Consider the following 15,093-nt stretch of genomic DNA (forward strand, 5'->3'; position numbering starts at 1 on the left):
AGGATGTGGGAGTTAGTTGTCAGATTTTCCTAGCAGCAGTGGCTGCCTGAACAATAGGTGGAAGGAGATGATGGAGACCCGATGATGAAGGAAGGAAAGCCTGCCCCCACAGGCACTGCATCTGTGCTCTACACTCCCCCACCCGCACGCCGCCCCAGGCATCCTGTCCTCTGCGAGGCATTAGGAACTCTTAGGGGTGGTCCCGCTCCATTGCAGATCACGTTGTGTTGGTTAATGATGTTTGCAACTTCCTCCTAGCTCACAGTACTGAGTCTGCAAGTGAGGAACCCACAGGCTCCCAGAAGAATGTGTCCTCACTCAAGTGAAAGCACCCAGCAGGCCCTCCCTGTTAACAGCAGCTCCTGTTACAAAGATCACACGCACACCTGTCTCTCCCTCCTACAGTGGGCAGCCCATGGCCACTCGCTTTGAAAACCATAACCACTGCCCCAATGCCTCCACTCTAGGTGTAAGTAGGAGTTGAGACAGCATGAAAAGGCCTCTGCAAAGATACATGGCAAAAACACAGAAGGTCATATGCTCAGGGACATTCACTACATTTACAGAAGGAAAAGACCCCCAACAACCCAAATGGCCCTCAGTAGGTACCTGCATAAACCATGGAACATCATCTAATGGAGACTCTGCAGGTGACCATGTGGGTGAGGGAGCACAAGACTGCACTGAGTGGAAAATGAGGCAGAGTGCAGAACAACGTTTATGGCGTATTAGCGCTACGTGGGGAAGGGGAGTATGAATATAGGTGAATATATGTGAAGAGTTGTGTTGTTTGCTTACATTTTAAAACATAAAAATAGAAGGATAAACAACAAATGAATAAAAATAGTGTCCGCTGGGGAGAAGGACAAAACGAGACTGGGAGACAGGGTGCCAAGGCATTTACTTACACATTCACAATTTTGTCTTTGAAACTATGTAAATATTTTATATAGTTAAAAGACAAAGTCAAACAAAAAGGGAAATAAGAGAATCTCTAAAACTAGAAAACAAACAGAAACAAACGAGCCTAATTTTATATTGTGTTGTTGGCATAACGGCACAGAGAAAAGAATGATTTCAAGTGATTTTAACTCAACATCTAAGTGATTTGTTTTTTTTTTTTTTTGAGAGAGAGAGAGAGGGGGGAGAGGGGAAAAGGGGGAGAGGGAGACAACCTTAAGTAGGCTCCACACCCAGCATGGAGCCCAACAAGAGGCTTGATCTCACAACCTGAGATGTTGTGAGCTGAAATAGAGTTGGATGTTTAACTGACTGAGCCACCCAGGCGCCCCCAAAGTGAGTTCTGACTCTACATTCATAATACGATAAATTCCAAGAACAAAAAAAGCCATCAAAGATATGAAATTATACTCAGTAGTCTTACTGGTAGCAGTACTGATTTTTAAAAATAGTACACAACAATCTTTATAGAACATAACCTCTATGTGGGAAATCGGGGTAATGAGATTATAAGTATATTATATGAAAAAGAAAATGAGTAATTTTGTTAACATCACTAGGAACTAAGATTCCTAGCATAAGAGAACAGTGAATTCAAATAATCAAAGTAAAAATTTTGTCTTAAGTTTGAAATGGAAATATCAGTGAGCTATTTTTCTCTTAAAAAAATAGAATGTATTTTTGAGTACCTAATCTACTGAAGAAGTCTAGAAGCAATGACAGCCAGCTAGCAATCATCACCCCTAGCAGCCAGACTGTGGTCTCTGAAAACCATTTCATACTAAAAGGAACCGGGCCCATGTGAAGAGGTGGCTGATCGTAGGTCTAGGACAGGAAATGTACAAAATAAAGCTGGGATTTTTCATTGTAAAAGAAAGCAAGGAAGATTTCAAAGACAAATGGGGTCATGTCGAAAGAACTCAGGAGCTAATCTGAAGTGACTCCCAATAGTGTAAGATGAGGCATTGTGAGCATAAAAATGAATACAGACTGTCATGGGCTAAAGCAAATCAAATATATAAAAATCCATGCATTCACAATGATATATATTAAAAAAAAACAGAAAAGAAAAAAAAACTCATTGGTCAGTATTGGAAGTTAGGGTACCAGCTGGGGTACCAGATCGTTACTCTGAAGGTTGATTGGTAAAGGAGAACCAGGCATTATTCTGCCTTTCCTGGACATCTCGCATATTAGAGAAAGTAAGGAATTGATGAAGGAAAGGTCTTCATGTAAGAATTCCAGCTAACACATGCAGAATGAGTGACACAATTAGAAAAACCACCATTTTGCAATAAAATAATGGATCTAGGCAATGATCATCAGCAGGTGTTGAAACCATTAGGTGAACGTCTGTGGCGGTATCACACTGAGAGAGACCCCCTGAACCCACTGCTCAGTCTTAGTATCATGAGAAGTGGGACAACCAGATGGCATGTGCCTCATGAGGTGATGTGACAATAAGTACCCAGTACCATCTTGAACCTGAATCTAATTAAATATCCAGATCCATCTAACACTTTACAAGAGATTCAGAGACTATAAAAATGAGTTCAGTCATACGAAGAGAAAGCAAATCCAGAATGTGGGATATCTGGCAGAGACAATAACCCTGCTTTTTCATCAGATCAACGACATGAAAACAAAATGTGGGGTGGGTGGGGAGGGGGAAGGAAAATCATTACAGATTAAGAGACTTAAAAAGCATAACAACATAGACACAATAAATGGGTGTCAGCCTTTTTAAACCCCCAGGGTCCCATGTGGTTTGCCAGCATTAATGTACCTTGGCAAATGGAACTCTTTTGCCCATCGTGATGGATGAAAAGTTGCTGCAGAATCTAGAAGCCACACAGACTCTCAAAGGCACTAAAAAGTGCCTCTAAGATTTTGTCCCTTATATAGTCAGTGAATTTATAACAAAGAAGCCAAAAATATACAATGAGGAAAGGACAGTCTCTTCAATAAATGGTACTGGAAAAACTGGATAGCCATGAGCAAAAGAATGACACTGAACCCTATCTTACACCATAAAAAAAAATGAAAATGGACTAAAGACTTGCACATAAGACCCAAAACCATAAAACTCCTAGAAGAAAACCTATGTAGTAAGAAACCTTGACATTGGTCTTGGCAATAATTTCTTGAAGGCAAAGGCATCAAAAGCAAAAATAAGAAGTGAGACTGTATCAAATTTAAAAGCTTCTGCACAGCAAAGGAAACCATCAACAAAATGAAAAGAAAACCTACAGAATGGGAGAAAATATTTGCAAATCATATATCTGATAAGGGGTTAATATCCAAAATATATAAAGGACTCATATAAATCAATAGCAAGAAAAAAAAATCCGATTCAAAAATGTACAGAGGAATTAAAAAGACATTTTTCCAAAGAAGACATACAAATGGCTAACAGACACATGAAAAGATGCTCGGGGCACCTGGGTGGCTCAGTCGTTAAGCATCTAACTTCGGCTCAGGTCATGATCCCAGGGTCCTGGGATCGAGCCCCACATCGGGCTCCCTGCTCAGCGTGAAGCCTGCGACTCTCTCTCCCAGTCCCCCTGCTTGTGTTCCCTCTCTCGCTGTGTCTCTCTCTGTCAAATAAATAAATAAAATCTTAAAAAAAAAAAAGAAAAAGAAAAGATGCTCAACATCACTCATAATCGGGGAAATGCAAATCCCACACCTGTTAGAATGGCTATCATCAAAATGTTAAGATAAGTGTTGGGGAGAATGTGGAGAAAAGAAACTTTTCTGCACCGTTGGTGGGAATGAAAATAGGATCTTGAAGAGGTATCTGCCTTCCTATATTCACTGCAGCATTATTCACAACAGCCAAAATATGGGAATAATCCAAATGTCTATCAACACGTAAATGGATACACAAGATGTAGTATGAATGTGTGTGTGTGTGTACGTGGGATATTACTAAGTCACGAGAAAGGGGGATATCCTGTGGTTTGTGACAACATGGATGAGCCCCAAGGGTGTTACACTAAGTGAAACAAACAAGACAGAGGAAGATAAAATCTGTATGATCTCACTTAGATGCAGAATCTAAGAAAGTCAAACTCCCAGAACACAGAGTGGATGATGGTTACTAGGGGCTGCAGGGTGGGGGAAAGGGTACAAAGTCCAGTCATAAGATTAAAGAAGTTCAGGAGATGACAGCACAGTTTGCATGGCACAGTCATTATGGCTAATACTCTTGTAATACGTACTCAGAAAGTAAGAGACTAGATCTTAAATATTCTCACCTTAAAAAATAGTCTCAAATAAGTAAATAAAATATTAAAAAAACAAACAAAAAAAATAAATAGTAATTAGGTGACATGATGCAAGTGTTAGCTCTAGGGTAGTAATCAATTTTTAATATATATGTGTATTAAAACATGTTATATATCCTAAACTTCCACAATGTTATATATCAATTTTCTTCCAATAAAGTTGGAGGAGAAAAGATCTCGTCTCTCCCGCTGTGCTGCTCTAAAAGCAATGCACCTCCTGGGCCTCATCACACCCCACCCCTACGTTTCCTAGCCTAGCATCGCTCCAGCAAAGTTTTTTTTTTTTTTAAGATTTTGTTTATTATTTATTTGAGAGAGCGAGCGAGCACAGCAGAGGTAGGGGCAGAGGGAGAGAGAGAAGCAGACTCTCCGCTGAGCCGGGAGCCCGACCTCGAGATCATGACCTGAGCCGAAGGCAGGCGCTTAACTGGCTGAGCCACCCGGGAGGCCCTTCAGCAAATTTTTACCAGTAACTGAGGACCTGGCCCCTGCCAGGTGCTGGGAACGTAAAGATAAAAAGGAAACTGTCCCCACTGTCGATGCGCTCCAGGGACAAAGAGGAGACACACAAGTGCAGCGGTCATTTCTCACACGTACAGACACACACACCCTGCGCCCCCTCTGCTGTGATCCTGTTCTCTGGTTGGAGGAAGGGCCATCGTATGTTCTGGTCAGAGACAGGGCGTGGGGGGGAGTGAATGTGATAATTTCCCTGGGGCTGGTCCAGTGAAGACATTGAATAATTAGCAATCTTATCACGATAATGTCTTGTTTCCCCAGAATTTGGAGCACACTGCCTCAAAAAACGCGTGCACCGCCTGTCCTCTGGGCTCTTCACGAGGTATAATGTGGGTCCTTCCTGCTCCCTGCCAGCACCAGGAAAGAAAAACAAAAACAAAAACCCTGAAAGAAAAAACTTGAATCTTTCTGCTTCAGTCATTTGGTGCCACCAAGTGGTCAATGTAATTTCTACTCCTCTAAGAACAGGCGAGGAGCCTGGGGAGGAAAGAGGGGCCCACAGCATCACTGGGATGCTGAAGCGTGCAACCCCGTCCCAGCGAGGTCTAGTCCCCAGGCCCAAGGGTCGTTATATCTTCTGTGGAGTTTTATTCTCAAACTAAAACAAACTATGTTTGTTGCATGGCAACAAATCTGGGTTTTTTCCCCCTTTCATTCACAGATGTAACTTCTGGAATCACTGAAGCACATGTAATGTAACTATATTTTGGTGAAGTACAAGTTATAGAAATAAGGATTACTTCACTAGATTTCCCCAAGTTTTCATACCTATTGGTTCTGTTGTAGCCAACAAGATTTTTGGATGATTTTTCCAAGACTTAACAGCAAGAAGACTTCCCCCACCCCTCTCTCCTTCTAATGGAAAATCTTCTTATTAGATAACTCAAAAGTTCAGGCTTAGAGAGATGCACTTTCCTGGTATAATATCTAAGTCCTCCAAAGAGTGCTGAGTCAAATAAAATCATGGCTTGTATCCTAACCTTGCAGTTTTCAGTTGCAGGGCAATGGGCAAGTTCTCCAAAATTTCTCTAAAGCTTGGTTTGCTCATTTATAAGATGGTAGTTCTGACCTCCTCCCCCACAGTGATTGTAGACTTTTAATAAACACAGCACTTGGCACATAGCAGGTACCTGATAATGTTTTCCCACAACTTTCTCCATCCCTATGTATGAAAAGACAGAAAATACAACTTCTTTGGAGGAACCTCCAGTGGAATTCCCTAGGAGGGAAAGGGCTCAGAAATCCAGCCAGTTACCAGGACAATAAGACAGAGTATTTGGGTCCTCCTGCGCCCCCACCAGCTTACTGGGGCACAGGAGACTGAAGGATGGGCGGGGCAACTTACTCCAGCTCATCCTCTGAGTCATAGCCCACTGGCCCCGACTCAACGGCAATCACTTCACTCTTCGCCTGACTCTGTTTCCAAGTGCTATTTCCTGTGGCAGACGGTGATTCCTTTCTCTTCTTTTTCCCGAAGAACTTCTTAAATGTCTTGAATTTGGACTTTTTCTTTCCTGCGCAGAAAGAACGCATGTGAGCACTTGCCAAGCATGCGTGAGGTGTGCACCATGCATCCATTATTTGCTCCTGCAAGTCCCTTTCCACACAGAAGTATGGGAAGTACACAGAAGACCGTTCTGGCACATCTGAAAAAAATCGATCCCATGACCCCGTGATCATGACCTGAGTGGAAATCAAGACTCGGACGCTTCACCAACTGAGCCCCCCAGGCGCCCCCGCACGCTTCTTTTTTTAATTGCTGAGTAATAGTCCATTGTACGAACGAGAGCAAGTTTTAATATCTAAAATATACATAGCCGAAAGCAAAAAGTCCTGGTGAGGTAAAGGCCATGTGTAACTCAAATTATTTTTCCGAATAATCCTCAACTGCTTCATTTCTCATGAACACGTGCACCAAGGACAATCAGAGGAGACCCAGCCTCGTGGTGCTTGCTGGAGTGCTAGTCGCTGGGAGGAGCTAACAACTTTTGGTGGAAAAGAAAACGTCAAATGGTGGTGGCAGCACTGATTCCCCCACCCCCCGCCCTGCTTCCTGGATTCTTAGAAATTATGACACTTTGAAACATTTTGTGATCTCTTCTCTGATGCTTCCTTTATTCTCACCCACAAATTCTACCATGCTCAGGATCCTGTGACGTCACATGAGCAGCTCAGAGAACTTCGTTCCTTTTCTTCTGAATATTTATGAGAACTAACAACAGAAGGATGTAACAGCAGAGATCACCAGGATACTAACATATCCTGAACATTTGTTAAAACAATTTATTAGTTTTACAAGTAAACAATTTTGTGGGCTGACTTTTAAAAAAAAAAAAAGTTATCTGAGAGAGAGAGCAGAGCGAGAGACAGCAAGCGAGTGAGCACAAGCAGGGGAGAAGGATAGAGGGAGAGGGAGAAGCAGGCTCCCCGCCGAGCAGGGAGCCCGATGCGGGGCTCGATCCCAGGACCCTGGGATCATGACCTGAGCTGAAGGCAGATGTTTAACCGACTGAGCCACCCAGGTGCCCCAAGCTGACTTCCTTTTTTAAAAAAACACAGTATCTTTATATTTATATGAATGTCCCCTTGGGAAGTTTACATGATCTTGCCTTAATGTGGAGAATTACTTTGGATTACTCTAGATGGGGGTCCTTATATTACCTTAGGTGGGGAAGATCCCTGCAGAAGGGGAAATCAGTCCTATAACTCAGTTTTCTTAGCTTCTAGTGGAAGTTTCCTTACCTTAACAATCATAAAATGTTTATGTTGCTAACTGATGGTTCTCAGTAAGAGTTTATTATTTGGAAAGACTCTTAAGAATTGTCTGCATTTGCCAGGACACATCTGGCCTTTGCCTAGCTGACACACAGGTTTGCATCCCTGAAGGTCTGAACACACGTGCAGCCTCACCTCCCTCTGCGGTCAGAGATGCTGTTTCTGGGTTAATGAACAAGAGTGGCTACGAAGACCCCGAGGGTAACCACTGAACACTCCTGTCTGAACTGCAAGTGTCTGGTCAGCCAGCCAGCCAGCCAGCCAGCCACTGGGCCCTGTCCCTGTTAGATCTGTTCACCCGCTAGGCTGTTAAATTCAATTTATTTAATGGTCACAGGAGCTATGTGGATCTTTTCCTTCTCGAATCTGTTTTATGAAGTTATGTTTTTCTAGGAATTTGCCTATTTTTCCCAAATTTTCAAATTTACTGGCATACAGTTATTAAGAATATCCTCGTATTGTTTTAGCACCCGCACCCCCTGTAATAAAGCCCCCTTCCTCAGCTCTGATATTATTTTTGCCTCATTTTCCCTTGATCAGTTGTACCAGAGGTCAATCAGTTTTATTTGCCTTTAAAAAAAGTTGGCTTTGTTAATTCTCTTTGTTGAATGTTTATCTTTTCATTGTATTAATTTCTGTTCTAATTGTTATTCTTTCCTTCTTCCTATTTCAGATTTACTGTGCTATCTTTTTAAACTTCTCGAGGTGAATACCTAGCTAATTAATTTTTAGGCTTTTTTGTTTGTTTTTATAGTACACACATTTAAGGCAATACATTTCCCCCTAAATCTTTTAGCTGCATCCACGTTTTGATATACTTTCATTGTCGTTTGGTTGAAATATTTTCTAATTTCTATTATAATACCTTCTTAGACTTAAAGGTTATTTAGATAAGTAGATCTTAATTTCCAAGCACTTGGAGATTTTCTTAGTATCCTTCTGTTATTGATTTCCAGCTTAAGCGCACTGTGATCAGAGAGTATGTGGGTGATTTGAAACCATTCAAATGTGTTCAGATTTGTTTTACAGTTTACCATAAATTTGTAAATGTCCCCAGTGTGCTTGACAATAAAAATAACCCACTCTGACTGCAGATTTTATTTATTTTTATTTAACTGTCAATTTTTCCTCTACAAATTTTAACATTACAATGGTGCAGAAAAAGGTACAATTATTATCTTGCAGGGGAAATGAACCTTTTGTGAAAGGGCACTCTTTATCTTTAGTGATGCTTTTTGCCTTAAATTTTATTTTGACTGCTTTTAATATACCTACTGAACTTCCTTTTTCCTCGTGTTTACAAGATGTGTGTTTTTCTATCCTTTTACTTTCAACTTTTCTGAATCCTTCTATCTAGGACTTAAGAGTTTTTAGAAATCCGATCTGATGATCTTTAGCTTTTAACTGGAAAAATTAATGTAATTAGTCTACTTAAACTTACTGTAATTACTGCAATGTTAATAAAAAAGTCTGCATCTTATATACTTTTCCTTCATCTCTTTTTCTTGTTGTCTTTTGGATTAGCTGACTTTTTAAAAGTTATTCCATTCTTCCCACCTTGAGTTTGTAAACTATGCCCTTTAATCTCTGTTTTTTCAGTAATTACCCTAGAAATTATACTATGCATTCTATTATAGGACAAAACAAAGAACTTAGAATACTATAATCCTATTTATATGCCCTATTGTTTTCATTCTTTGAAAGACCCAAAAGATATTCTTCCATGTTCATTTAGATGTATCTGCTTGTTTCTCACTTTCCCTGTTTGTCATGCCTTCTTGTGTTCCAGACCTTCCATCTAGGGCAATTTTCCTTTAGAATCTTCTTTGGGAGGGTCTGCTGATGACAAATTCAGTTTCTTTTTGTCTGAAAATGCCTTCATACACCTCCTTCATTCCTACAATATATTTTTCCTAGGTATAACTTTCTAGGTTGGCAGTCATTTTTTCTAAGTTAATAATATTGAAAAAGCTATTTCACTGTTTTGTGGTTTCTGTTGTGCAGTCGAGAAGTCAGTCGTCAGCTTATGCTCCTTTGAAGGTCATCTTTTTTTCTTAGACTGATTTTTCATTTTGTCTTTGATTTTCTATATTTTCACTGTATTTGGATTTCTTTTTATTTATTCTTCTTGGGGTTCATTTGATTTCTTAAATCTTTTTTTAAACCTGTTCCAAAAAATTCCCTGCTACTCTCTCCTCTCTTGAGACCGTGTCTACCCTTCCACGTACCTCTGTGCCTCTTCTCTTCTGTACCTCCCATCATTTTACCATTCGATGCTACGTTCTGTATCCTTTCTTATGACTGATCTATCTTGAGCTGACAGAATCTGCTGTTAAACTCATCCACTGAATTTCTAATTGTAACAGTTATACTTATTTCTAAAAAACCCATCTGATGGTTTTCAAATATGGTATATCATTTTTTAAAAAGTTATTTTAGAAATTACATAGTAAACTGGAGCGCCTGGGTGGCTCAGCTGGCTAAGCATCCCACTCTTGATTTTGGCTTGGGTCATGATCTCAGCGTCGTGAGTTTGAGCCCCATGTCGGGCAACGTGCTGGGTGTGGAGTCTGCTGGGGATTCTTTCTCTCCCTCTCCCTCTTTCCTCTCTCCCTCTCTAGAAAAAAAATTACATAGTAAAATTTGCTTTTTTTGGTACAGATAGACCTACATAATCACCTCAAGATACAGAACTATCCCAGTGCCTTTCATGCTGTCCTTTTGTAACCAAATCCATCTTGTCTTTAACCCCTAGAAGTCACTGATACCTTCTCTGTTCCTCTAGTTGTACCTTTTCCAGAATGTCGTATAGACGGATTCCTACAGTATGTCCTTTTGATTCTGGGTTCTTTCACTCAGCACAATGCATTAGAGACTCATCCATAGTGTTACGTCCATCAGTAATTTGTTCCTTATTACTGCTGAGTACAATTCCATTGTAGGGATAGACCACTTTATTTAAACATTGAGCAAATCGAAGGACATTTGGATTCATTTCAGTTTTTGGCAACTATGAATAAAGTTGTAACAGGTTTCCTTTTTTTTTTTTTTTTGAGAGAGAGAGAGAGAATGAGTAGGGGGATGGGGAGCGGGGAAAAGGGAGAGGGAGAGGGAAAGAGATAATCTCAAGCAGATTCCAAACTGAGTGCCGAGCCAGACACTGGGGCTTGTTCTCACCGACCTGAGTCGAAATCAAGACTGGGAGGCTTAACCAACCAAGCCACCCAGCGCCCCTTGTCAAAGGCTTCTGTGTAGAGGGCGCCTGGTGGCTCAGTCGTTGGGCGTCTGCCTTCGGCTCAGGTCATGGTCCCGGGTCCTGGGATCGAGCCCCACATCGGGCTCCCTGCTCGGCCAGAAGCCTGCTTCTCCCTCTGCCGCTCCCCCTGCTTGTGCTCCCTCTCGCTATATCTCTCCGCCAAATAAATAAATAAAGTCTTAGAAAAAAATAAAAAAGTCTTCTATGTAAACATAAGTTTTCATTTCTCTTTGGTAAATACCCAGGAGCAGGAGTGCTGGGTCATGGACTAAGGGTATGTTTAATTTTACAAGAAACTGCTGAAATATTTTTGGAAGTGGCTGTACGATTCTGCATTCCCAACAGCAATAGGAGGACTCAACTGCCCTGCACCCTCCCAGCACCTGCTACTGTCCCGTTGTGCCATTCTAACAGGTGTGCAGTCATATCTCATTGTCGCTTTAACTTGCATTAACTAATGTGGAGCGCCTTTCCACAAGCTGATTTGCCATTGGTATCTCTTCGGAGGTAAAGCATCTTTTAAAACTTTTGCCTATTTTTTATTTGGGTTGTTTGTTTTCCTACTGTTGAATTCTGAGAGTTCTAAACACAAGTCCCTTGTCAAAGGTGATTTACAAATATTGCCTCCCAGGCTGTGACTTGTCTTTTCATTTTCTTAACAGGATCTTTCACAGGGAAAAATTTTAAAATTTTAATGAAGTCCAAATTAGGGACTGAGGTGTCCCATCTAAGAATTCTATGTAATTCTAGGTCATAAACATTTTCTCTGTTTTCTTTGAAAGGTTTCATAGTGTTACATTTATGCCTATGATATATTTTAAGTTAATTTTTGTATCATCTGTGGTGTATAGGTCAAAGTTTTTTTTTTTTCCATAGGAATGTTCGATTTGTTCTAGCACCATTTGTTGAAAAGACAACCCTCTCTCCATTGAATCACTGCTCCATCTTTGTCAAAGACCAATTGACCATATTTGTCTGTATGGGTCTATTTTTGGCCTCTGTTCTACCCGTATACATCCATCCCTTCGTCAGTACCGCACTTGGCTTCATTTTTGTAGCTTTACGGTAAGTCTTGAAATCAGGTAATATGAGTCCTCCAATTTTGTTCTTTGTCAAAATTGTTTTCACTATTCTAGTTCTCTTGCTTTTTCATGAAAATTTTGGGATCAGCTTGTCAATGCTGGAAAAATATCTTGCTGGGATTTTGATTGTTTCATCTTTATTCCTCTCCTCCTTCCCATCCCTGCCAGATTATTTCAAAGCAAATCCTCCCAGATACTATTATCACTTCATCCGTATGGATTTGGCTTCTTCCTAAATAAAAAAAATCTTTGGCTCGTCATGGAAATCAAATAAATGATCACTGGTCAATATTTTTGCTACAGAATATGGAACCACATCCAGCCTTCCCCAGCAGACGTATACACAGTATACCCTACCCCACATATACTAACACACCATTCTGCAGTTCAGTTTGGGGGAGAGCTGACATTGTAGAAACACCGAGTCTTCCAATCTATAAATGTGGTTTTAGTCCATTCAGGCTGCTCTAATAGAGTACCATGGACTGGGTGGCTTATGAATAACAGAAATTCATTCCTCACTGCTCTGGAGGCGAGAAGCTTGAGATCAGGGAACCAGCATAGCAGAGTTTTGTTGGGGGCCCTCTTACAGGCTGCTGACTGAAACTTCTTGCTGTTCCCCCACATGACAGAAAGCAAGCAAGAAGCTCTCTGGTCTCTTCTGATAAGGGCCCTAATTCCATTCATGAGGGCTCCATGCTCATGACCTAATTATCTGCCAAAGGTCCCACCTCCTGATATCATCACATGGTGGGGTCAGGACTTTAACATATGAGCTTTGGGGGAAAGTCAGATATTCAGTCCATAACACATAATATATCACCCCATGTATTTAGGCCTTTGTTGATCTAGGACCTTCTTTAAGCAATTTTTTTCATATTTTTCAGTATATAGATCCTGCATATATTTTGCTAGATACATACCAACAAATTTTGTTTGTGCTATTGTAAATGGTACTTTTAAAAATTTAATTTTTCAGTTGTTCACTGCTAGTTATGCAGAAATACAATCGATATTTGTGTTTTGACCTTGCATCTAGCAGTCTTGCTAAACTTAAGAGACAGATCTAAGTACTTTTTTGATTATTTTGTTTAATCATGACATCTGCAAATATAGTTTTATTTCTTCCTTTCACCTGTATCCCTTTTATTTCTCTCTCTTGCCTTCGAGCACTGGCTGGGTGCTAGGACACCTTTTATAAAAGTTTCTGCTTCCTTCCAGATACTTTCAAACTTTCTTTAATTATCTTTTGCATGTGGCTGTCCAGTTTTCCTAACACCATTTGTTGAAGCTTATCTAGAATTTTAAATTTTAGGGAAGTGGTTGATGTGAATAACATAGTTCACTATTCGGAAAAAAAGAATACTTAGTTTCTCTCATTTTAAAAACTGATTCTTCATGGTAACCTCTGTAAGTAACCAAAAATAGTGTTTTTGGAAGCTGTTTCAGACTAATAAAATCCTTCTTCAAAGAGTATTTTCTTGTCTAAAATCAGTAATAATTCAATATCCTGTAATATGAGAAATTTTGAAATTCTGTTTTTTCTCAGATTTAATTTTTAAAACCTCACCTTGTATTTGGGCTTATTTGGTATCTATCAAAATGTGACAGAGAATAAGTAATTCTAATATGGGAAAATAAGGAAAATCTGTAATATATTAAATAGAATCTTTAATGAAATTAGTATCTGAAGCTACTAAGGCTTAGCATCTAGGATTTAATACTATTGGAAGTTGTTCCTCCCAAACTGTATCAAAGAAAATAATTACTGGCATTTTAACTTTAAACAAGACAGTGATGGAGACCTTTGTTACTGAAATAAAGGGGGTATAAATGGCTACTCTACGAAAAAGGTACGTTGTCCGGAGACTGGCGTTTTTTAATGCCAATTTTACAACTCTATCAAGACACAAATAGCAATCGATGGATAACAGTGAACTCAATCACATAATTGGGTAACTCTTAGAACATGTAATGAGATGATGAGTCATGGGCCTGGAGTTTAGCTCAGTAAGGGGTATCATAAAGGTGAATAAAAGCCATTAAAGAGAGAGATCAAAGGCTCTGTCCTGATAATATTATCTCTTCTGCATGATCAGGCCATCTCATACTTTTTCCAACCTCCTACTGATCCTCTGGATGTTCTTAGGTGATAAATGACTCCATTGCTTTCAAGTCAACCAAACATGGGGACAGATTTACCTCTAGGAATGAGTAAAAGGATTTTAAAACACCGTGTTTGATAGCGAAGCAAAGGGGTACCGCCCTGAGTGGCCTTATGTCATCTGGATGTGCTCTCTCGTCACAGTATGAAGGGCTTGGGGGTATGTGAACACACTGTAACTGAAACCCCACCCTCCACACACATAACCCCAAAGGCTTGGCTCCATCAGCCCCTCTCCCTGGCCCACAAGCAGACACGGGCTCTTCCCAGAGCAGGGAAAGTGAGGGCCTTACCTGTGCTGTCCTCCCCAAGGCCTTCTGCAGCTTCCCGAAGCTTAATATCCATCACCCTTGTGGAAATCATGTCCAGCTCACTAAAATCAGATGGAAATTCATGTTAAAAGGGACATGCTTAACGGAAGGTAACAATGAGTGAAATGGCTTTGCTGGCTGCTTTTTGCCCACGACTTCACCTGCACACACCCCACCAAAGAGAGACGCCAGGGCAGAGCACAGGGCAGCACAGGCCTAACACAAGTCCAGTGCTCAAGATTAGTAGCCACTCAGGCGTTTATCTAATCAATGACCACACCAATTTCATGGAAATCAATTAACTGGAACAAAAATGCTACACTAATTTATACAACGCAGATTTGTTTCCTTTCTTTCAAAAAAGTGTTTTCAGAAATTATGTTTTTCTCATGGGTGAAATAAAGCGGATTAAAAGTACACTTATCGGTGGGAGGAGCAAGATGGCGGAGGAGTAGGAGACCTGGATTTCGTCTGGTCCCAGGAATTCAGCTGGATAGGGATCAAACCATTCTGAACACCTACGAACTCAACAGGATATTGAAGAAAAGAATAGCAACAACCCTCTGACCACAAAAGCGACCACTCTCTGGAAGGCAGGACGTGCGGAGAAGGGAATCCGAGGCGATATTGGGGAGGATAGACGGCGGGGGAGGGGGCCTCCCTCGGCTGCTTCTGGCAAGTGATAGAGCCGCGGAGCACAAAATCGGAACTTTTAGAAGTCGGCTCCGCTGAGGGA

General features: G+C 40.7%; 1 protein-coding gene across 1 annotated transcript in view; it reads right to left on the bottom strand.

The window, feature by feature from the left end:
- Positions 1-15,093, bottom strand: part of CRACDL (CRACD like) — a 60,657-nt gene that overhangs the window by 35,730 nt on the left and 9,834 nt on the right. The window contains 2 exon segments of the mRNA XM_027622504.2: positions 6,115-6,283; positions 14,340-14,419. Of these exon segments, the coding sequence (XP_027478305.2) occupies positions 6,115-6,283; positions 14,340-14,409 (239 nt within the window). The 5' untranslated portion in view covers positions 14,410-14,419.

This window comes from Zalophus californianus, chromosome 8, assembly GCF_009762305.2.
Source record: "Zalophus californianus isolate mZalCal1 chromosome 8, mZalCal1.pri.v2, whole genome shotgun sequence".
In the NCBI taxonomy this organism is placed as follows: domain Eukaryota; kingdom Metazoa; phylum Chordata; class Mammalia; order Carnivora; family Otariidae; genus Zalophus; species Zalophus californianus.